We start from the raw sequence: 23,633 nt of genomic DNA on the forward strand, positions 1-23,633 counted from the left end.
TTTTTCTTAGCAAGGTTTTTTTTTGAAAATCTAATAACGTCCACTAATTAAATTTTTAAATCATTAAATTGTTTTATTATAAGTATTATGTGTTAACATATGTAATTTGAATGAGTGAAATGGTTTTTTCTTTTCAATTCATTTCAGAATTTGAATGTTTAAACTGTTCGCTTCGGTCTTTTTTAAAATAGTTATTAGTACATGGTTTTTATTTTTGTTTCTAAGTGTTAAGGTTATTAGAGTTACACACAATGTTATGAATGAAGCGAAGTAACGCAAATAAATCACAAATAATGACCCAAAAAAGGGACATGCAATAGTTCAGTTCTGTAATCAAGAACCTTCCTTAGTGTCGACACACATAATGTCAGGAAAAAAAAACAAGAGACAAACAGGTTGCAATAATGAAAAAAGTGATTGAACCAATAAAAGAATAAGAACTATCATGAACAAAATAATAAGAGAAAGAAAATAAGAAACGTGTGTGGAGATAATCCCAAACGCGCAAGATGTAAAAATTCAATTAAAATATTTTAAATTTCCAAAAATTTGGAAAGAATCGGTAGCTAAAAAGATCAGAAACTAAATTCTTTAAATTTTTCTTCATATGAAATGACCTTCATCTCTGGGAATCATATTTTGTACTTTTGAACTATATACACATACATGTGGTTCATTGGTTATAACCGTCGTTCAACAGCCGACCCAATTTTGAGTTTGATTCTAAGAACCACGGAAACCACGGTGATGAACCACGGAAACATCCCCCGGTTAGCCTGACGGCAAGTGAAATCTAACCCATAATCCACCTACCACGGAGCATATTTCTCATCAGCACTGTGGTCCGTGCGACCCGGGTGCAGAATTCGTATCAATCTGACATCGCAGGGATTCGAAACCGGGTGACCTAATTGAGAGGCAAGCACTCTATCCCCTGAGCCACAACAGTTCCGTATTATAGTATTAATTTTTTTCCCAATTAATTCAATATCACAAAATAATTTCCGAACCACTACGGCTCTAGTTGATTGGTTGGTTGATTCGTAGACGATCTTTAGGTTCAATCATCTACACTTAGTGAGCCCTGAATCGTTTGCAAGCATCACTGGCCGAGTGAATAGACAACTACATCTGTGCTGAATTAGCGCTCAATTTCACATTCCAGAGAAGGCATTTCTGTTCTCCTTAAGGATATTTAGTTTAAATTTTAAGGATCAAAAGCAAGTTTTTAAAGCAAGTGGCATTTTTTAACCAAATAATGTAACCGTTTTTACCCAACTAAAATCAGCGACAACTTTGGTGTTTTTAATCAAAATTTCAGGCAGTACTTAAAAAAATGCATATCTGTTTTGTCCATATGGTTTTTCGAAAAAGAGGTTGAAAAGCAAAGCACCCTCTGGACCACTTAGTAAAAAACGCACATTATATGAGCACACTCTATTCTCCGTGTGAAAATGAGGGGAGCTCACATACTTCATTTAAATTTTAAACATAATTTTGAGAATCTTAGTATACCATTTTTTGCTCTGTTTCACGAATAAACATATTTGCTACTTTACTGCAGCATTTCTTGTCAATCAAAGTAGTAATTTTCTGCTTTACAGCTCCAAGCTTAATTCTTTTTTGGTACCGAGTGTCAATCGTCTCACGACTTCAAACGTTTTTCCTTTTAGGATACTTTAAATTTATTGCTATAAAAAATTCTAAGACGCACTGTTTTATTTTTAACCCTTGAAAGTAGAAAGCTTAAATAGAATAACTTAATTCTGTGCAAGACGAATAAATTAAGCTTTGTGATCATATAAATTTCAATAATAAAATAAACAAATTTTTTCCGATAGTCCATAGTGCATTAGTGTCTCACTTTCAGCTATATTTCCGAAAAATGAAATATTCTAACACTTGTTTTTAATATAATACTAATTAAAAATGATAACAATCAAAAAGTATTTTCCAATTCTTAAAGCGTTACTTACATGCAACTCCTACATTGCATTCAGATGCTGTTTGACCTTTATCATTAGTAGCCACAATTTTATAATTTCCTGCATCATCATGAGTCATATCTGGAATACTAAGTTCTGCAACACCATCTGGCGATTGGGACATAATGATTTTACTACTAGGTCTAATGGGTTTACCATCTTTTACCCTAGAATTATTGATGGGATTATTAAAGATATTCTAAGCAATACCAATATAATAAAAAAAATAGCTATTCAATGAAGCAAATAAATACCATTTAATTTCAGGAACTGGTTTACCAGTAATCTTGGCTTGTAATTTTAGTGGTTCTCCTTCAATTAAATCAATAGAGGAAGGCAATTTGTCAATTACTTTTGGGCCAAAGTCTGCAATACAAGGAAAAGGAAATGGCAAATATTCATCATTTACAGGCATTAATACCACTTTTAATGATTTAAACAAGTTTCTTAATCTTTCACTTTCACGTAATTTTTCTTTGAAATTATTTAAACCCAACTCATATAATATGTTATGTTTCTCTTTTCCTTACTGAAATATATACGCCGAAGAGCCATTACATTATGACCACCCTGATAATGACATATAGGACCACCTTTAGCCCTCAAAACTGCAAGCAAAAGCAGGGGCATTAATTCCACAAGGTGCTGATAGGTAGTCTGAGGTATCTGGTACCAAGCGCTCACCAACTGGTCTTGCAATTCCCTCACATTGCGAGGGGGTAGCGTGGCAGCACGAATTTGGTTTTCCAAGTAGGACCACAAATGCGCTATTGGATAAAGGTCAGGTGAATTTGGGGAATTGACTGGAATGTTCCTCGACGATTCGACCCTTATGACATGGTTCATTATCCTGTTGGTAAGCACCATCCCCCGCAGGAAAATAACCATGAATGGGTGAACCTGGTCTGCAAATACAGTTTAAGTAGCTTACAGACGTCAGGGATTGTTCTATGAGGATTATGGGTCCTAATGTACCCCATGAAAACATTGTTCCTGGGCGAGAAACCATGNGAAAATAAATACACATAGCAAGGTGTGATATAATCATAGTAAAATATACCTGATATTTTTAGAGTAGCTTGCCTAGAATCTTCACCAGCTGAATTGCTAGCCTTGCATTTGAAAACTCCACCATCGTCAGCAGATTTTATGCTGCCTTCAAGTGTGTACGTATCACCCTTCTTAGATGTTACTAATCCTGAATTACTTTCAATGAGTTTGTTATTGTTGTACCTAAAATAAGTTAACGATGTTATGAAAATAAAGTCCAAATAAGTATAGAAATATACAAGATGAAAAACATTAGAACAACACTGTTATAGAAAATAGAGCTTTCTTAATAAATTACATATCATGATTATTTTTTTGAGTACTTAAGTTTTAAATTATAATTAAGATTTAGAACATGGTCATCGTACGTTTTGTTTTCGTATTGTAACGACGTGTATCCAGGAGAGATGATGTGAGATATAATGTGGAACGTAATATAATAAGAGTTTAGTTATTAAAAAAACGTGTATCCAGGAGAGATGATGTGAGATATAATACGGAACGTAATGTAATAAGAGTTTAGTTATTGAAAAAACGTGTATCCAGGAGAGATGATGAGAGATATAATGCGGAACGTAATGTAATAAGAGTTTAGTTATTAAAAAAACCTGTATCCAAGAGAGATGATGTGAGATATAATGCGGAACGTAATGTAATAAGAGTTTAGTTATTAAAAAAACCTGTATCCAGGAGAGATGATGAGAAATATAATGCGGAACGTAATGTAATAAGATTTTAGTTACTAAAAAAACGTGTATCCAGGAGAGATGATGTGAGATATAATGCGGAACGTAATGTAATAAAAGTTTAGTTATTGAGAAAACGGTGAGGAAAATAGTTTCAAAAATTTCTTGAAACTGAGGTTGTTTTCGTGAAAAGTTTTTAAGAGGAAGAGTTAGTTGTCATTAAATGAATATATTATTTTGATTAAATAAAAGGTTGTTCTTTTACTTGAGATTACTGTTAGAATGCTATAGTATCTTTTTAATATAAAATCTCACCTAAAATAGAATTAATGAACGCATATTTTCAAATGCTTTTTTTTTCTAGTTTTGCAATAAGACCAGAGCATTTAAATGACATCGGAACTTCTTCTGTAAGTTATGAAAGTTGAAACTCTTATGATTTAGTAAGAGCCTGGTATTAAAAATTCAAAGGTAAAGATTTTGGTATTGGTAGGTTCTAATGCGAAGTTTATTGCAATGAAAATTAATTAGACAACAGTATGTATTTACGTGTTATGATGGAAATTGATATTGCTGCACTTCATCACTAAATGAAAGATTTCATACTTGAGTTATCCCTGTTTACATGAGCAATGATGGATTGGTTGAGTGCCCCACCATGCAACTCAAAAATGTCCCTTTTTTAATTTTTTTTAATAAAAATTATTCTTAAATAAACAGAAGAGAACTCTCCTGAGCTCTAGATCACCCGACTTTATTTAGAATGGTGTCTAGACATTGGTAAAAGATTGTGGAATAAGGCGGAGAAAAGTTGTAGAACTAGATGGGGATTGAAATGTAGATACTAAAAAAAAAAAGTATCTACATTTAGTAGGTATCTACATTAGTACAAAAGTATCTACATTTCTAGTAGGGTAAACATTGCGCTAAGGGTAAATAAATCATAAATAAAGCACAAATAATGGCTCCAAAATGGGTTTACTTTGATGTCGTGTGAATAAAAATGGGCATTACATGGGGATTCTATTTACACTAATTGAAATGGCTTTGGACAAAAAAGAAATAATGCAAACATCTGGACTGGAGAGGAGCATTTTATTCAGTCTGATATTTGTTCTATATTATTTTTTTAAATATTTTATCATTTTTAAAAAAAATTACCATGAAATATCTGGACTTGGATAGCCATGAACTTCTGCTCGGAATTTAAAATCATCTCCGATGTCTAAAGTTTGATCAGATAAATCTTTGACAAACACTGGAGCTTGTGCTAAAAGTGAAAAAAATTTTTAAAAAAAATAGTTAATTGTCATAAACAAGTATTTTTATATAACATATAAATCAACGATATTTTGAACAAAAAGACACAAAGTTTATTAAAAAATAAATTGCTGAAATATAACACTCATAAATTAAGCTACAGTATAAAGATAGATTCTTTGAAATTAGAAAACATTTTAAAAATTAACAAGTGAAGAATAAAATAATTACCACTCTTTATGTTTTGAAAAAAATACATGTTCCCGAACACTGGCACTTAATGGATTAAAAAGCTATATAACCTACTGTAAAGCGACAGCCAGACATTAGTTGCGCTGATTCATTGTTTTATTTCTCGCTAAATTAGATTTGTAATTAATAAGTTCATTCATTTAAAAAAATATGCAAATAATGAAGATCGTAGCGTACTATAAATAAAAATCTGTGTCTGCCAAGTTAGGTTAAAAGCTAATAAAATGTTTAAAGTTTTAGCTTCCATTTTATTAAAAAATGTCACAGTTGTCTCATTTTACAATTTTATTATTCATTTATTATGAATACCATGGCATAATGTCATGAAATTCGCACAACTTTTGTTCAAATTTTGAATTTCACGCTGCGTTGTATGCAACTCAATAAGCAAAGAAAACAAAAACAAGACTCTGGTCAGTGCTAATAGCTAGAATAATCATCAATTTCATAACTTATATTCGAAATAAATTTTTTTTCCATCAGCATTTTCTTTTGCGGTTGGAAGGAAAAAAACCAGACAGTGTATTTATTATTATTATTTCATAATTTCAATTTTTCATGCTATGTCAATTTCTAAACTTCCTGTAAATGTTTTTGCTTAATGTCACATTGTTCATAAACTGTACACAATATAAAAACAAAATTGCGTGACGCTTTATGAGAGAGTTTTGTTACTTTAATAAAAGTTTATTATTTGAATAAACCTTTGTTACTTTAATAAAAGTTTATTATTTGAATAAACGTTTGTTACTTTAATAAAAGTTTATTATTTGAATAAACGACGTGAAAATAAAGTTTCTTTAGTAAATTGTATCCACAACTCAAAAGCACATCTTTTTGTCAAGCCATTAAACCGTGCATAACTTTCCTAGTGAATAATAACAAGCTCACGTGATCTAGCACATTTTTAGAATGCTAAGGTGAACATTGCATTTCAAAGATCTAGAGAGGCAAATATTGCACTGATTAAAGTTTTTATGCGTAAATATATAAGTAGGATGATTTGAGAAGGGCAAGTGATGATCAATAAGTGCATGACTGAAAGCCCTTACATAGCAAGACGGAAAAGTGCAAAAACTGCTCCGAAAGACATTTCATTTTAGCATTTTTTGGAGAAAAATAAAATATCTGCAACTATCAAGATTTCTCTTTTAATTTTAGTCTACATGTAAAAATACTTATTTTCCAAGGATAAAGCAGATATTGTTGAATAGTTTTAGAAGGAATAACCTAACTCCTCCCGAAAACTAGTTATAACTGAAATGGTTTTACTAACAGCCTTTCCTCTTTTCCGTCTCGCGTTCACCCCTGAGTAAGTGCGATGCAATTTCTTTATTCCTTCACTTTTAAAAATAAACAATACATTTAGGCTTTCTCAGTGTGTGCTTACCTTTGATAGAGAGTGTACAGTCACATTTTGCTTCACCAGCTTGATTGGAAGCCACGCAGGTGTAAAGTCCGACTTCATCACTTTTTACGCTTTTGATGGAGACAGCATATTTCTTGGCTTCTGCATCAGCAATCACCTCAAAACCTTCCAAACTTTTAACAGGGGTATCGTCTTTTAGCCTAGAAGTTCATATTCATAATAAGCCAAGCTAATATTTTCTATAATCGGAGAATAAAAATAATAAAGAAAACATAAAAACAAATGGAACTAAATAGTGGTTGTACGATACGTCATTAAATGTAATAATTAAATTTTAAATGCAGTAATAACTATATGAGCAGTGTGCGAAATTTTAAAAAAATACTGTCATTTCAGAATAATTTTCAGATTTCTATACATAATTATGTATTTTGTTCTGGTTTACTGTATTTGGGGGGAGAATCGAAAAACTTTTCTTTTGCTTCAAAATTGTCATCCTAAAAATGCGCAAAGAATGCTATATAGGTTCAACGAAAATGGTATTGCTAAACCTCCTTTAACGACCATCTCCAAACAACGGAAACGGCTATATCTTTACAAGTCGAATCTTTTCCATTGATGTACAACCTCTGAAAAGTGATTTCTGAACAACAGCTACCCATTCATAGCGGCATGAATTTTCTTTTAGGGTATATTTTAGTTAACTTTTTTCACTTTTTCTTCGCCGCTAGCTTACAATAATTTCAACAATTGGCGTTCAATAAAACTTTTTTTCCGGAACGGTCATCCTATTTCATTCATTGTAAAAAAAAATTTAATCATTCATACATAAGTCAATCATACATACGATTTGACTGTTCAATGTCACTTACTGCAGATATCCTGCATCTTTCATAGGTTTCCTACGTGAATTATATGAATCTAGCATCAACAAGTTTCAATACTCACAAGGGGTGGTGATTCCTTCATCAATATTTTTTCTTTGTGCAATTCGGAAAAATTACTTCTGCATGCGTGAAAAAAATTCTCCGTGCATTCGGCCAATATTTGTTAACCAATTTCACTTTTTCCTAACTTAAATTCTACTCGTTGGTTGGTAGAGAGGCATGAAAAAGAAGTTTAATAAATGAAGAATAATAGAAATATAAGTGACAAGAAAATATTCCTTAATTCCTCAATATTCCTTAGTTTCTTAATTAAATTTATAGCGAAAAGTTAAAAAAAAAGATACAACATGACTGAGGAAAAACGCAAATTAATGACATTTGAAACAAAAAGGGAATCAGTATTTTAGTGGATTAAATCTACTGTTAGTGTTTTTTGTTCTTTTTTTTTTGCACAATCAATTCGTTGCTTACTCTGAATAGCAGCCACCACACTGGCCACGAAGGCTCAGTTATGCGAAGGACTGTTGTTACGGTCTAAGAGTTTTCATTGTATTTTTAATATCGTAAAATTCTTCCCATAATTGTATTTCATTTAAATACTAAAAGTCTGAAAACATATCTTTTTATTAAAGGGATCATTTTACATCATGTCAAAAGAGGAAAAAAAAACTGTTGACACAATTTTAAAGATTATGATGCTTGAAGCTTTTAGAAATAGTGTCCTTTTTACCCATGCAAAATTTGAATCGACCGAAGTGATCATAGGAAGATAAATTGCATTCCTTTTTCAATAGCACTGTAATTAAAGTAACATTCTTGCATTTCAAAGAAGGATTTCAAAATTGCTAGGGTTAAAGTTCCAGCACTCATTTTGGTCAATCCGAACTTTGTATGGGTAAAAATGACATCATTTCTAGAAACTTGAAGAAGGATCTTTCAAGTTGTACTTACAGGTAAAATTTTGCAAAACAGTTATAGATAAAGGTTTAATTTATTATTTATTGAGTTTTTTCCTTGAAAATTCTTCAAAACAGCAGCTTTGCGAGAGTTAAAAAATGAAAATGTAATATCCATTTCCCACTTGTACTAGTTATTGCATTAGTTTTGTCGCATGCTATAGTGATTTCATTTGATTTAATAAACATGATTTCAAATTATTTTGTCCACCATGACATACATCTAAGCAAATTCTCTATTAATTATTTAATGGTGTTAAGTGAACGTCTCTGCGCCCGGAATGAATAATTTTTTCCCGAAAAGCATAAGAGCTTATAACTATGCTAATGTTTTAAACATCAAAGCAAATTAGAAATATGTTTTAATAATGCTTACCACTTAACATCAGGCTTTGGAAATCCAGTTATTTTAGCTTTGATTCTTGCAGGCATGCTATATGGAACTGTAATATCTTGCATCTCTTCAATCTGTGGAGCAACAGGTTCTGCAACAAAGATTATATTCTTTTTACAAAAAGGAATAATTTAGTAAGTAAAGAGCGAATTGTAAAATAAATCAAGTCACAAAATTATATAGTGATATGCTACACTAAAATGTAAATGAATTGGGCTTTGTTTTAAAGGTTCAAGTTCAATGAATCAACGAAAGAAGACCGTCCACTGTCTTCGTAGCTGAAGTAATAGTTTTAAAAGTGGTGTTTGGACACTGTAAAAAAGCATTGCGTTTCAAAATGAGACTCCTCAAAGCGCTAGTGGCAGAAAACTGCAAAGTTTTCGATTCTAACTCAAAACTGGTTAGAAATCTAACTCAAAAAGGTATAGGAAAAAAGCGAATTACAGAGTTGTACTAAATCAATTTAGTACATAATTGAAATTTATTCTTTTATTATATCCATGGTGCTATTCTATTCTTTACAACTTAGTCTCGGTGTATGAGGACGACGAATGTATGTTGTTTCATGTATCAACTTATTAGGTAATTGTTTTGTTTGCATTAATTAAAGTTTATTTCTTTTACGTTGCTTTTTTAAATTTGGTTGGCGGTATTGGATGTTTAAAGGTATGTCATAAATAGTTTTGTCACGGTAAATGGCAACAACTTTGGCCTGCATTTGAATGATGTGAAAATACCTAATAATGAAGCAACCTTCCTCTGCTTTTATAAAAGAAAAAAAAAGAGGAAAATGGGTGTTTTGTTTCTCCAAAAACACTTACTTTTGATGCAACCATCTACTGATATTTGGAGCTAGTGAAAATACCCAAATATGGTAAAACTGAGCTCCATTTTATGTAACCACAAAATGAATACCAATTTTTGGTGCAGGAATTTTTGGCTCGGAATTTCCAACAGTAATAATTAACGGTAATAGCTTTAATAATTGCCATTTAGGAATTTTAAACGTTAATAGCTTTAATAATTGCCTTTTGGAATTTTTAACCGCAATAGCTCTAATAATTGCCATTTAGAAATTTTTAACGGCAATAGCTTTAATAAGTGCCATAATATCCGTTTGAGTATTCGTTTAAACAATTATAATAATCTAAATAAATAATTTTTATATGACTAGAATCTTTTTTTTTTCAACAGGACCTAAGTATCAGAATCGGAGTCGAGCAATTATTTTCGATTTTGCAGCTCGACTTAAAATCATTGTTTAAAAAATGGCAGCAGTTGTTTTGTTGCTCTTGAGAATTATAGCTGAGAATGAAATTACTTAATGCTTAAAAATCTAGTAAAACACGGTAGTATTTCTTCTAGCTATTAGGTTGAATCTTAGAACACAAAAATATGATAAGTTGATAGAAACTTATTTTTTATGCTCACTCTACATGTTTATACTAAAAAGAGTTCTTTCTGCTGTCTGCCACTATAGCTTCGAAAAAGTGTTGTTTCAGATCGCCCTGAATATAAAGTATTAAATTAAAGTACTTTTGCCCCACTTTTTTATTATTTGAAGAAGAAAAAACTACTGAGGGCATGTAGCTCAAGCAATTTTCGTAAATAATTAGAATTATAACTAATTTTATAATAAAAATACATTATAAATGTACTAATAATTATACCTTTAACGGTAATTTGAGCTACTTCTTTGGCTTCTCCATATTTGTTCACAGCTTTGCATGTGTATTTAGCAGTGTCTTTGACTTGGAGATCTTTCAAAGTTAGTGTATAAGTGTTATCTTCAGGATCGGTTTTTATGATAGTTTTTTCGTTTCCTTCTAACAGTTCATCATCTTTATACCTAAATCGTGATTGAGAAAATTATAAATTGTAATAACAGGTTTGGAAAAATATTAGTAGTCTACGCATGGTACTTAGTTACTTAGGTGCAATTTATCTGAATACCTTGTTCAGAAGTAGCTTGGAAAAGAAAAGCAAATTGTCTAAATATATTTCAGTTTTAACTACTTACTTTCTCCTTAAACATATTTCACAAGAAGCGAGTAACAAAATTTAGTATTGTAAAGAAGATTGCAAGTTGTCAAATATTCGGCTTTAAGTTTAGTTTTTGGCATATAAAAATTGATGGAAAAGTTTTTTCTGTATAAAAACTATACTGAAATATGTACTTAAAAATATTTTAACTCTGTTTGGCTAATTATTGCCTAAATGTGAAATCTAATTTCAGAAAATAAATGTTACCAGTGGTAAACAAACATGGGATTTGATTTCAATAATGCAAATTTTGCAATATGAAATCAAATTTATGAAATCAAAAACAACAAGTGCAAATTTTGCATCTAAATTTTTGTGCAAAAAGCTAAACACAAAAATTTGCACAAATGTATATCCTTAATAAATAAACTGCGCAATGTGCAAAAAAAAAGCGAATTCTGTTTATTACTTTGGATTTAAAGATAATCTTTGCATATACTAGGATTCAATATTAATGCAACAAGGATCTCTAACCTTAAACATGCAACTTAGTTTGTACAAAAGCTTTAAAGAAATATCTTTGTTCCAAATAATTCATGTTTTTGGTTTCTAACGCTCTAAACAGAGTTCAGAAGCTAGTATACATAAAACAGTAAATGAAATTTTTTTGATACAAATATGAAACTTTTTCTACTAACGAAGAAAGCGGAAATATATGTCAATAATAAATACTTTTTGCTACTTTAAAAGTCAATGCCATAGAATTCAAATTCTTGAAATGTAGTTTTTTTTATAAATCTAATGAGGCAGATAACAAAAAAAAATTAATGATTTCTAAAAAGTTAAAAATGTTTCAATTCAATTAGAAAGCATCTACAGCTATATGTTTTTTTAATCCGATTTTTTTATTAAAATTTGTTTGTTTAGAAAAAAAGATTATATAATGCACAAAGTTAAAAGATTGTATAAATTTAGTTTCATAAATGATCACTTCATCACTAGTAATTAGGCACAAATTTATGAAATTTGAAATGCATTATGAGATACTAACCATGAGACATCAGGACTTGGTTTTCCTGTTATTTTTACCTCTAATCTTCCGGCGTCATCGACAACAATAACTTGATCATAAAGATGGGTAATGAACATCGGTGCTTGAGTGTCCTTTTTGGCTAAAATGGCAAGAAGAAAGAGTAAGTTAAAAGGTAAGGCGATCCATATAAGCTACTCATATGGGTAATGAACATTGGTGCTTGAGTGTCCTTTTTGGCTAAAATGGTAAGAAGAAAGAGTAAATTAAAAGGTAAGGCGATCCATTTATGTTACTCAATCTGAAATAGGATATTCATACTTTTTGGCTTAGGTGACAATGGTCTTTAAAAAGTTAACAATATTGTTAATGATTTTATATTCACTTGAATTTAATTTCTCCAACGTGCGCAGCAGGATATATCAATATAAATGCTATTTTTTTTCCTTAATCTGAAATCAGATATATGTTATTTTTCTTTAAGAAATTAGGTTTTAGATAATTAGGTTTCGATAGATGATAACCCATTAGTTCCAAGCAGCCTTTTAAAAGAGAGGTTCCTTTCTTCAATTTTTTTTTTATAAAAAGTGGGATCACACGTCTATTACTGTTGAGAAATATTTCGCAGAAAAAAAATAGTTAAATCAAAGCAGCGTCTTCAGAAAACTACACAACGGGAAGAAAAATTTCTAAATTAACATTCAAAAGCTCATCTCTTCACCTTTTTTTAATTATTAAAAAATTCATTTTATTTGAGAATCACTGCGAGGGATTTCTGTTCTCGAAACATTAAGCTGTCAGGATAAAGTAGTTAGTATTCAAATATCGGTACGGATATTGTACTATCAATGTTTTAAATATTTATTTAAATTTTTTTTTTTTTTTTGAAACCGGTCGCCTTCGTTATATCTACTATAGTATGCTAACAAAATTTTTTTTTATGCAGGGCTGCCAACCACTAAGTTTTTTGAAAAACATTTTATTGAGTAACAAGTTAAGGCAGTTAGTTTTCGAATATCCGTATCGAAATTTTACAATCACTTTTTTAGTAATTACTATACTACATAGTAATTACATATATTAAAACATAAACTTAGTTATCATTAGAAGGTATTTTCCCAAAAAGCGTAGAAAGCTGTCAGCCTTCTACTAGGATCTGAGATCAAAACACAATGCTTTTTTAAGGCTTTAGTAGTAAGAAATGCTATCAATTTTTTAAATTTTTTGTAAAATTTTATTCTAGTAGCTAAATTAATAAAGTTATAAGCTATGTTCCACACCACTACATATAAATGATTTAAGATTTCAATTGCAATGCCACTTAGTTACATCACCAGAGATGCCAACTTCCATCGGACAGCAAATATATATTTTAAAGTGGTAGCTTATCAATTGCGATTCTTGGTTTAATAAATTCAATTTAGTAGATTTTTATCCACCACCATTTCTAAATAATTCACCACTTTATAGGAAATATGTCATGCAATACCTTTTATAAAGCAAGTATAAATGGTCAAATATTTGCAAAATTTAATTTGTAGTTATTTACCGTTTCTGTATTTATTTTGGCGTGTCCAGAGCAGTTGGCATCTCTGCATCACTTTCGTGGCAAAGCTTTTAAAATGTTTACAAAATTAACAAAAATTCTGAAAGCCTATTTTTAAAACGCCTTCTATTCTTAAAAATATTTTACCAAAACAGTAGTAGTTAGCATGCCTTAGTACGTAACAGAAAGAAATCTCTACTTGGTATAAACAAATATGTTCTACCCCTTTTTCCATACATGAATCACTTTTGCACAGGTGTTTTAACCCCAGAAAAGAGAAAAAGTTGGTAGTTAAACATTTTCATATTTACCATGCTTTCATGAAAAAGAAATGAGCTTAACTGCTAATGGTTACTAAAAGGTATAATGTAAGCACAAGACTCTTTTTAATATCTGAAAATAATTATAAGTCGTAGTAATCACGAACATTTACTACTTGCGGAAGCAATCTATAAAAAGATTTTACTACCAATTCTCTCTTTAGTCTTGTGTATAGCCCTGCTTTTTGTCGTCTAGAAGTAAAGTGTAAAGTTTATAAGATGCATTACATGAAGTAATTGCTGTTTCTGAGAAATATGTTCTTATAAAACCCAAATGAAAGAAATATAACCCTAGTACAAATTTCTTAAATCTCTTATTTAGCGTAAAAAATTCAACTAAGCATATAGATTGCTTACATTTGATAGTAACAACAGCTTTTTCAGACGCTTCACCAATTTCGTTCTTAGCTTTGCAAATGTAAGTACCACAGTCTTCTACTGAAGATTCCTCAATAGTTAGACTGTGGTTAGATCCATCGCTAACTATTTTGCATTCTTCTGGATCCATTTCCGTTTTTCCCAAATACCTGGAACAGCAAAATTATTTGAATTAAAAGGTCATACAAAAGGTGACCAGATTTCCAAACCATGATTTTAGGTCAAATCAGCGAAACGTTCTCAAAAAGTTTAACGTTTCGAGCTTTTTCTAAAAAAAATAAATTAGTAACTAATATCAGATACAGAACCATAGCAAAATTATTTTAATTAAATGGTCATATAAAAGGTGACCAGAATTCCAAACCATGATTTGAGGTCAAATCAGCGAAACGTTCTCAAAAAGTTTAACGTTTCGATTTCTTTTTTGAAGGCACCCATATATTTATAGAAAATATTAATTTATATGGGCAACGAAGCACGTTTTTTTTCAACAAAAAAAAAAAAATAATAAATTAGTAACTAATATCAAATGCAGAACCATTTTCAGTAAACTTGATATCTTTGCTAAGCAGATTTGATATATCTTATGATTTTCTTCATTTATTTAACACTTGTAAAATGAAGGAGTTCATGATCAAAAGTTATTTTTCGTTATTTTGAAATTATTTTCTGACGAGTATGTAGTTTCAATAAGTTACTTTTAGCATGATATTTTTTTTTTCGGTAGTATTCTCCGTAAGACTAAATTGTAATCTTGTTTAATAAAGCATGTGCATTTCTGATTTTCTTTATTTCTCTGATTATAAAAGACGAGGAGATGGTATCGGACAATTCGAGAACGTTTAAGGACAAATATCGAGATTTGAACACTTTTTCCGTACTCTAGGAGTTTGAAACTTTGAGATAACAACTATTGAAATTCGAGGACAGTCCTCAAGATGGAAAGCCTGGTCACCTTAAGTTATACATATTAATTAAAATATGTTGTAAAACATTGAGTATTGGAGTCAGTGTTTCCATTGGAGTTGGGAAACTATTGGTTCTACTGACCCAGGATATAAAAATTTTTTAGTCCGCTTTTACTATAAGCGGGCGACTATTTAAAGTAATATAAATCTCCTATTTATTTTCGTCAGTGGCAGAACTCTGACATAATGTTCTTTATTGACATCAGTCTGAACTGAAATCTCTATAATTGTTTTAAATTTGTTCTCATTTATTCTGTTTCTTGCATTAGTATTTAATTTTTGTTTGTTTATGCTTATTTCGAGTAGCAAAAATTATTATTTATTAATTTTTCTTTCGTTTCAAAGTTTAATTTTGATTACTTATATCTGCTGGCATCTTAATTTTCTACAATTTTTACGTGTCCCAGAGAACGCATTATAATTTAGTTTCAAGTCCCCTCAAAGATTTTCGGCGAATTTGATGCTCTAAAACGAGAAAGTGGAATCACTAGTGGTGTTCTAAGGGTGATCGTCTCCTTTGATATATTTAAGTAGAACCATTTGTAAATGTTAAAATTTAATGTAATACATGAATTTTAAAGATAATATGAAATGTATTTACCATTTAACAGTTGGAAGAGGATTGCCTTCTACAGAAGTTTCCAGTTTAAGAGCGTCTCCTTCGACTAGTGTTAGATCCGAGAGTTGTTTCAGGAACTTAGGCTTTTCTAAGTGAAAAAGTATCTTATTTATTTCACGGTCCCATAAACATTTATCATAAATGAAACGAAAAGAAGTTGTGACTAATAAATTTAAAAATGAGAGCACTCTTCTTTTATAACACAGCATTGAAAGAAGTGAGAGTTTATATTAATTTATGATACTATAGAAATGTTTTCATGTGCTAAGTCCCTAAAAGTAGCTTAAAAAAACTTAAATTTCCAGTTAGTTTTAAGTAAGGTTGCAAGTTTTCCTTGGAGCGAATTATTTGTGTCTTCTTTTTTCTAAATTCCTATAATTTTCGGTAAAGCAACAGTTTGTAAGAGTACCATTTAAAATGAGGGATTTTTTGGCTTACATAATTTTTTTTTTTGCACAAATTTTGGTATTTTTTCCAATTATTTAAAAAGTGTTTTTGCACAACATTTTTGAACATCTATTTTCAGCTTTTTTTGTTTTTTACCAAACTCATCCCTGTAGTATGAATCATTATAGAGCTCTATGAAAATTGAGCATTTTAAAAAAAGTTCGTGATTTTCAAACAAATTTTGCCAAAATATGGTGGTGATGAAAGGGTTGAAACTAGTTATGCAGGCAGAAAGTTTTTTAAGAGTGCTCGCGGAAAGTTCTTCATGTTATCTATATCTGTTGATATATAGGTTTAAGAGTAAATCTTTTACCATTTTTTACTATAGCGGTACCTTTTCAGTATTGTTATCATAGGGTGCCATTACAGATTAAATAAATTTTTTCGGCAGAAATTATATTTAGTAGAAAAGTGTAGTAGTTGGCAGACCTACAAAAATCCAAGTAAGTTTGTCATAGTTTGGCTCAGCGACTATAAGATTGGAGGTCATCAAAGGGTATTGCCTCTTATTGATATAAGTCTAATGTCTTACTCTAATTCTCGCTTAAAAGTAATAATATAATGTCTTTAAGTGATCATATGAAAATTAAGTCTTCTTATAAATAGTTTGAAAGTGTCTAAGTGTAGAGAAAAAAATTATAATTTAGTAAACTACAACTGAATAGTATTTATAAATAAAATTTAGTAAACTATAACTGACAGTATAACAGAAAACCTCAACACGGTTTCTTATAAGTAGTCTGATCTGACCACTATGAAGGTAAACCAGTTTACGAAAGAGCCCTTTAATAGAAAATCTAGTAAAAATAAGAAAGTGGAAGCAAATATATGTCTAAAAATTTGTTTAATCTACGAATATGATTGGTTTGTCTTATTCACTTGTCAGCCACTACAGATTCAATTCTCAAATATATATGATAAATATCTCTCAAGTACTTTTAAAATAGAATTTGGGTTCATGCGCACAACTGGTTCACTTCATAAATAGTCTGCGCAGACTACTTATAAAAAAACCGTGTGGAGGCTTCCTGATGTAGGAGGTGATGACTCAGGTGCCCAGATGATTAATACAGTTCAGTTTTATATTCTATTCAGTTAAAGGAACAGATAGTTCTTTGATCTAGGTATTCCGATTACAATGTTTAAATCGGTTATATATATTCATTATATTATTCATTAAATTATCTTTGCATTTATTTTCAATAGTAAATTAATAAAAATATGCTAGAAAAAACTGCTAATTTCTATATTTTTTAATAAAATATTAGTCACCACTTCTTCCACTTATATTTGCCTTTGACAACCCTGGAACTTAAGTGGACAGAACTATCCGATTGGTCTAATATAATTCTCCGTAGATTAACATGGTGAAAATAGTTTGTAGAGAATCTTAGCATGTTGAGCGCCGCGTCAGCCATCGGTAGCTGGCACTGAAATTACATTTAGGCTGCGTCAACCACCGGTGGCTGACACTGACCTTTCACTTAGGCCGCGAAAAACAGCTGACTGATAGCGTATAACATGATATAGAACTATAAAATCTACATTCTTTTGCAGAAAATTTACTTAATTATTGTGATTCTTGGTTTAATAAATTTAATTTACTAGGTTTTTATCCACCACTATTTCTAAACAATTCGTAGGCTTATATAATTCACCACATTTTTCAGATATGCATCACTAGATGGCGTCACTAAGGCTTAGCAAAATTTATGTAGAATCTTCATGAATTTGAATCCCGATTTTCTGTATATATGCTATCATCAATTTTTAATGCTCAATTCCAAATTTCTACTGCAATTGATGTAAATATCACAGATTAAGCATGTATTTCATGATTTTGTGTATGTATGCTATCATCAATTTTTAATGCTCAATTTCAAATTTCTACTGCAATTAATGTAAATATCACAGATTAAGCTCGTATTTCATGTGTATCCATCTAATCATGGCTGTATTCATTTTTCAATGGCAATTAATGTAAATCTCCGATCAAGTTTGTANGATATTCAGAACAGGTTACTTTATTATAATGTTACCACATTGTTACATAATTCAAAATGTTTTATTCACTGTATATAATTTTCATGATGAATGGGGTAGGGGACGCTGCGCGGCCTAGGCACCCAGTTTTGTTTGAATAAATAAAGAAAGACAGATATGCATCCTCCTCCCTGAGTCACAGAACTAGTGTTCCACTGCCTACTAGTCATCTTCTCATATGACTTCCACAGCTTTTGGCTGTGGCGAACTTTTACATATATTTCTTCTTGAAATTTATGCCTAATCAACTTAGAACTTTTTAGTTTCGATGAATCAGTTAGCGGCGCTTCGCGCCGAATACTGAGATACCAAACATTTCCAACATTCAGATATGCATGCTAAACCTTTTAAAAACTAGCAAAATCTGTCTAATATTTGCAAATTTAGTTTGTAGTTATTTACCGTTGTGGCCTGACGAGCAAGACATGTAAAATTAGCGTGGCGCTCAACGCGTAAATTGCCATTTTTTCGAATTTGAATTATGGTCAAATTTGGAGTCATCAAGCAAGAATTTACTTCTTTCAAACTGACTGGCATTGACAGAATCAAAGAGTTAGTACTGATTAGTTTAGGAATTAGGAGCATAAAAAAAGAATACGATTTATATTTTTTAATTTAAAATAAAAAATATCTATGTTTGTCTTTTAAAAAAACACTGGTTTGTATAGAAAAGTTCATCAATTAAGATATTAAAATTAAATATTAAAAAAATATGTCTTACTTAACAACATAAGTTTTCCTTTGCTTTCTGCCTTTCCAGATGAATTTTTTATTTCAAATTTCACTTCTCCAACAGTTTCAGAATTCACTTTTTTAATAATCAGTTTATAAATTCCTTTTGATTCATCTGCTGTCATAGTGAAGTGGTCACTTTGAACAATTTCTTTGTCATTCAGATACCTTCAAAAGCAAAAAAAAAAAAAACGAAATTGCTTTAAAATATAAGCTGTACATCTTAATAGGTAAAACAATGAAGTACACCACTATCTATACCCTTACAGGTATAGGGTATATAGTTATACATCAATGGAACAGAACTTATTCTAATTTTGCAACCCTGAGTAAATAAGAATTTTTTTTAATTCTTACATAGTAGTTGTGCTATGACAGATCACTAAATAATAAATTGCATCATTTTTAAAATAGATATAGGGTAAACTAACCAGTGAAGGAACACTACCCAGTGAAGGAACATTTCATATATATTGATTAAAAATAAGAATTTGAAAGTTTTTTTTTAGATTGATTGGTAAAAATAGCTTACTGTCAAACAATAGGAAGTCATCTAGCAATGTTTTGGATTATCTGGTTAAATAGACTTCTCTGGAAAAATGTTTGAATTTGTCATTATCTCTGCAACACCTTGTTTCTTTGAAAAAATTATAATGTAAGTGTTTGTATTTATATGTTTGAAGCGGAATTAATTGCATGCAATAGTTTTATTTTTCTCACTGTGAAAAAGAGAATTCAAAACATACTTATTGAAGTTACGTTTTATTTTTTTTAAAGCATCATAGCATAATAAAGTACTGAGATAAGGGGGTGTTTATTCACTGGATCACCAAACGATGAAAAACCAGTGAAGGAACAAGAGTTCCTTTACTGGGTGTTCTGGGTGTTAAAAATCTTTATATTGTTAAGGCAAATAATTTGACACATTTACTGAATACACAAACATTTGACATATTGCACAATCCCAGTACATAGATTTCAAATACGCCGACCAGCTGGCCGAATAGTTAGCGTGCCTGACCACGGAGCCGATGCTTGCGGGTTCGAATCCTGCTCAGGGCATGGATGTGTCTTTCTCTCTGTGTTCTATGTCCTTTCTCCTTTGTGTGAATGTGACCCGCCCTGTAAACGGGTTTGTGGTTGTGTGACGTGGGCGACGCTGCTCCACCACCGAGGCTTCGCCACAGGTGCCCACTGGGTAACGAGAAGAGAGTAGCAGTTCTGGCATTAAGAGGCCAATGGGACAATACATCCCAAGTGCCCACAATTAAAAAAATAAAAAATAGATTGATTTCAAATAATGTTGACAGGTAGAAAAATTTTTTTTAATCTTATAAATAATTTTTTTATTTTGCAAATGTTGGGAAAGGTGTGAATTTTTTTTTATACGTTACAAGTTATCAAATATAACAATATATTAATTATGTGTAAAAGCTCTATTTTTTAAAATTAGTATATTAATATTAAAAATACTAATTTAGTTATTTGCTCAAAAATATGCAATCTCAAAATATAAACAATTATAAAAGTAAATAAATGCATTTTAGTTAATTTATAATTACCATTTAACTTCAGGAGTTGGAGTGGCTGTAGCTTCAACGATCAATTCAACGTTAGCTTCATCTTCAATAACCTTTCTGTCTTCTAAGCCTTTCTTTATTACAGGCTTACCTAAATTAATTAGTGCGAATTACTTTTCTGAAGTACTTGTAGTAGTATAAAATGTACACTTTTCGTTATAATTTCATTTAACGACTTAAATTTTGCTGGTATTTTGACAAGCTTCATACGCACATGGTAATATATTTCAGTACATTTAAGTAAATATAACTAGATTCGCAAATTATAGTTTTGATTTTTTATTTCTAAAGTGAAAGCTAATAATAAATAATGCTTAGAATATGCATCAAAATTGTTAGTACTTTTCAAACTTGACCTGAGCCCTGTTTGAACAAAAAAATTAATTTTCTGTCAAAATCTCATAGTCAACCGTAGAGACTGGGTTTTATATTAAGTGACAGATATCAACGATTAAGATTAAAAAGTGTTGAAAAAGTATGAAAATTCAAAAGCAAATACTTTCACAGTTCAAATTATATTCCTATTATAATTTTTCATAAAAAAAATCAGTCATTCTAGTTTAAGTACACTGCATACATTTGTATGGTAATAATTTGTTAAAAGTACTTCGAATTATATATGAAATTATTTAATATTCAGCCATGTTCCTTCCAGTTTTTTCTTAAAGGGACAAAAAATAAACAAAACGCTTCGAGAAATACATAACAAAGATCACAGATCACAAAAAACCCCACTCAAAAACAAATTAAAAGGTTTTTGAGTGAAGAATGATGCTAAAAAAAATTCGAATCAGAGCATATCTAATCAGACCTTTAATTAGAGTAGAGAGCCATATACCCTTATATAAAGGAGCTAACTATGTTACTTCTCTTTTTTTATATTACATAATTATATTTCAAAATATATAATCAAAACAATAAAGAGATTAAGCTTTTAAAAAAGTTGACAATTTAAAAACAATGTTAAATTGACATAAAAAGTTATTCAACTATTTTCTTAAACTATAAAACAGTATTAGTCAATAAAATATAAATAACATACCGGTTACAGATACGGTTCCAGCAGTAGAAGCAGTTCCTTGAGGATTTTTGATTTCACAGGAATATTTTCCGGCATCTTCTTTTTTGACTTTATTTATAACCAACGTCAAAGATTCGTCATTTTCCAATGCAGTTTTCACATGCTTTCCATCTATCGCCAAAGGCTGACCATCCTTCATCCTAATTAAATACACAATATTAAAACAGCTACGAGCGGATGGGAAACATTTTAGATTTTTCGCCAGATTCACTTATAAATATAATATGACGTAAAAAATTTCTGAACAAGTATTGTTAGAAGCAATAAAGCAGTTACGATGTTGCATTATAGCGTCACAGTGTCCACCGTTTAATGTGATTGTATCGGTAAAGTATTGATTCCAATTAACGGCTGGATCAACGGATCGAATATCTGCATTGCACTAAAAATGAGAAAATATCTCAATTTTTTAGAGGATTATAAGTATGGGCATACAATAGGACTCATTGAAGAAAAAAATTACATAATTTTAAAAAGTTTAATTTTTAAATAGAAATCCTAATTAAACTAAGGGAAATTATTTTAATTCCAGATTTTATTTTATTATGATTAAAGTTACTCAAAATCACTTCTCTTCATTGATGCCTTTAAATGATAGAAAAATGAAAGAAAACTTTAGATGTTTACCAGAAAACTAAAAGATCAAGCAAGTTTTGTTTTGTTAGGAAGAAAATAACTCCTTCCCTCAAAGACCTGCACCAGACGTTTCCCCATTTTAACAACTCTCACATTAAATTTCTCTAAAAGAGGAATGAAAAATAATTAACAATTTCAGTGAACGAGAAAAAGAATTTTTTTTTCCAATGCCCACCAGCATATTGAAGTTTGTCATTTTGGGTATCAGAAGGGCAGATTTGTTACCCACGCTCTCAGGGGTACCTTATTAGGTAGGCCAAAGTTGCCCCCACAGTTAAAAGGATAGTACAGAGAAGTAAAGAACATTCATGCCATATCTGGAATTCGAATCCGGGACCTTTCGGTCAGCTCCCTGACCACCATACACACGATTGGCAGAAAACGAATCTGGAATTGTTACATGGCACTTAGAAAAGGACGATTTTTAAGAAAACTGGTGCGAACCATTGCCTCTGGGCATTTCTGACCCTTCCAACTCAAACGCTGTATTGCAGTTATGGTAAATTTCAATGAGTTATAACTTGGTAGTTTTTATTCCAATATCCATGTTTAGAGACTGTAGAAATGGTATTGTTATCACATATAAGTGATTAAATTTTTGGAAATTTGTTAACACTAGGTTTACGGGACTCGTCATTTTGACGTATTTCGAGTTTTGTAAGGAAAATTATAAAACCCATTTGAATTTTTATTTTAACTCTTGTAATGACTTTTATCCATTGATCGTAGTAAATATATATCGAAGGCTATTTTCTTCAAAAGCGTTGAAATATTGAAATTCTCTATGTGGTATACCTATCTCTAAGGATATGCGTCAATTTGACGCGATCATAATTTAGACAAAATTTTGAGTAAACAAGCAATTATCACATCAATAATAAATAAGAATGTACCGACAATACTTCGATTCGTTATCTCAATTAAAACAAGCTATAAACAACTGTTGCCGATAAGCAATAATAGAAAGAACAAGCACAGAATGTCAATTGATGNGCAGTTTTCACATGCTTTCCATCTATCGCCAAAGGCTGACCATCCTTCATCCTAATGAAATACACAATATTAAAACAGCTACGAGCGGATGGGAAACATTTTAGATTTTTCGTCAGATGTACTTATAAATATAATATGACATAAAAAAATTCTAAGCAAATATTGTTAAAAGCAATAAAGCAGTTACGATATTGCATTATAGCGTCACAGTGTCCATCCGATTTAATGTAATTGTATCGGTAAAGTTTTGATTCCAATTAACGGCTGGCTCAACGGATCGAATATCTGCATTGCACTAAAAATGAGAAAATATCTCAATTTTTCAGAGGATTATAAGTATAGGCATACAATAGGACTCATTGAAGAAAAAAATCACATAATTTTAAAAAGTTTAATTTTTAAATAGAAATCCTAATTAAACTAAGGGAAATTATTTTA

The 23,633-nt window shown here is 30.6% G+C and overlaps 1 protein-coding gene across 1 annotated transcript in view; it reads right to left on the reverse strand.

Annotated features, from left to right (window-relative positions):
• LOC107440440 (obscurin) overlaps positions 1-23,633 on the reverse strand; it is a 285,805-nt gene that overhangs the window by 118,838 nt on the left and 143,334 nt on the right. The window contains exons 38-50 of the mRNA XM_071185809.1: positions 21,528-21,706; positions 20,468-20,576; positions 18,895-19,073; positions 15,666-15,771; positions 14,076-14,245; positions 11,874-11,994; positions 10,510-10,688; positions 8,822-8,930; positions 6,624-6,802; positions 4,883-4,991; positions 3,046-3,218; positions 2,240-2,351; positions 1,977-2,152 (exon numbers count right to left, since the gene is read on the reverse strand). Of these exons, the coding sequence (XP_071041910.1) occupies positions 1,977-2,152; positions 2,240-2,351; positions 3,046-3,218; positions 4,883-4,991; positions 6,624-6,802; positions 8,822-8,930; positions 10,510-10,688; positions 11,874-11,994; positions 14,076-14,245; positions 15,666-15,771; positions 18,895-19,073; positions 20,468-20,576; positions 21,528-21,706 (1,901 nt within the window). The remainder of the gene's footprint in view (positions 1-1,976; positions 2,153-2,239; positions 2,352-3,045; positions 3,219-4,882; positions 4,992-6,623; positions 6,803-8,821; positions 8,931-10,509; positions 10,689-11,873; positions 11,995-14,075; positions 14,246-15,665; positions 15,772-18,894; positions 19,074-20,467; positions 20,577-21,527; positions 21,707-23,633) is intronic.

Source organism: Parasteatoda tepidariorum, chromosome 9 (genome assembly GCF_043381705.1).
Source record: "Parasteatoda tepidariorum isolate YZ-2023 chromosome 9, CAS_Ptep_4.0, whole genome shotgun sequence".
Classification (NCBI taxonomy): domain Eukaryota; kingdom Metazoa; phylum Arthropoda; class Arachnida; order Araneae; family Theridiidae; genus Parasteatoda; species Parasteatoda tepidariorum.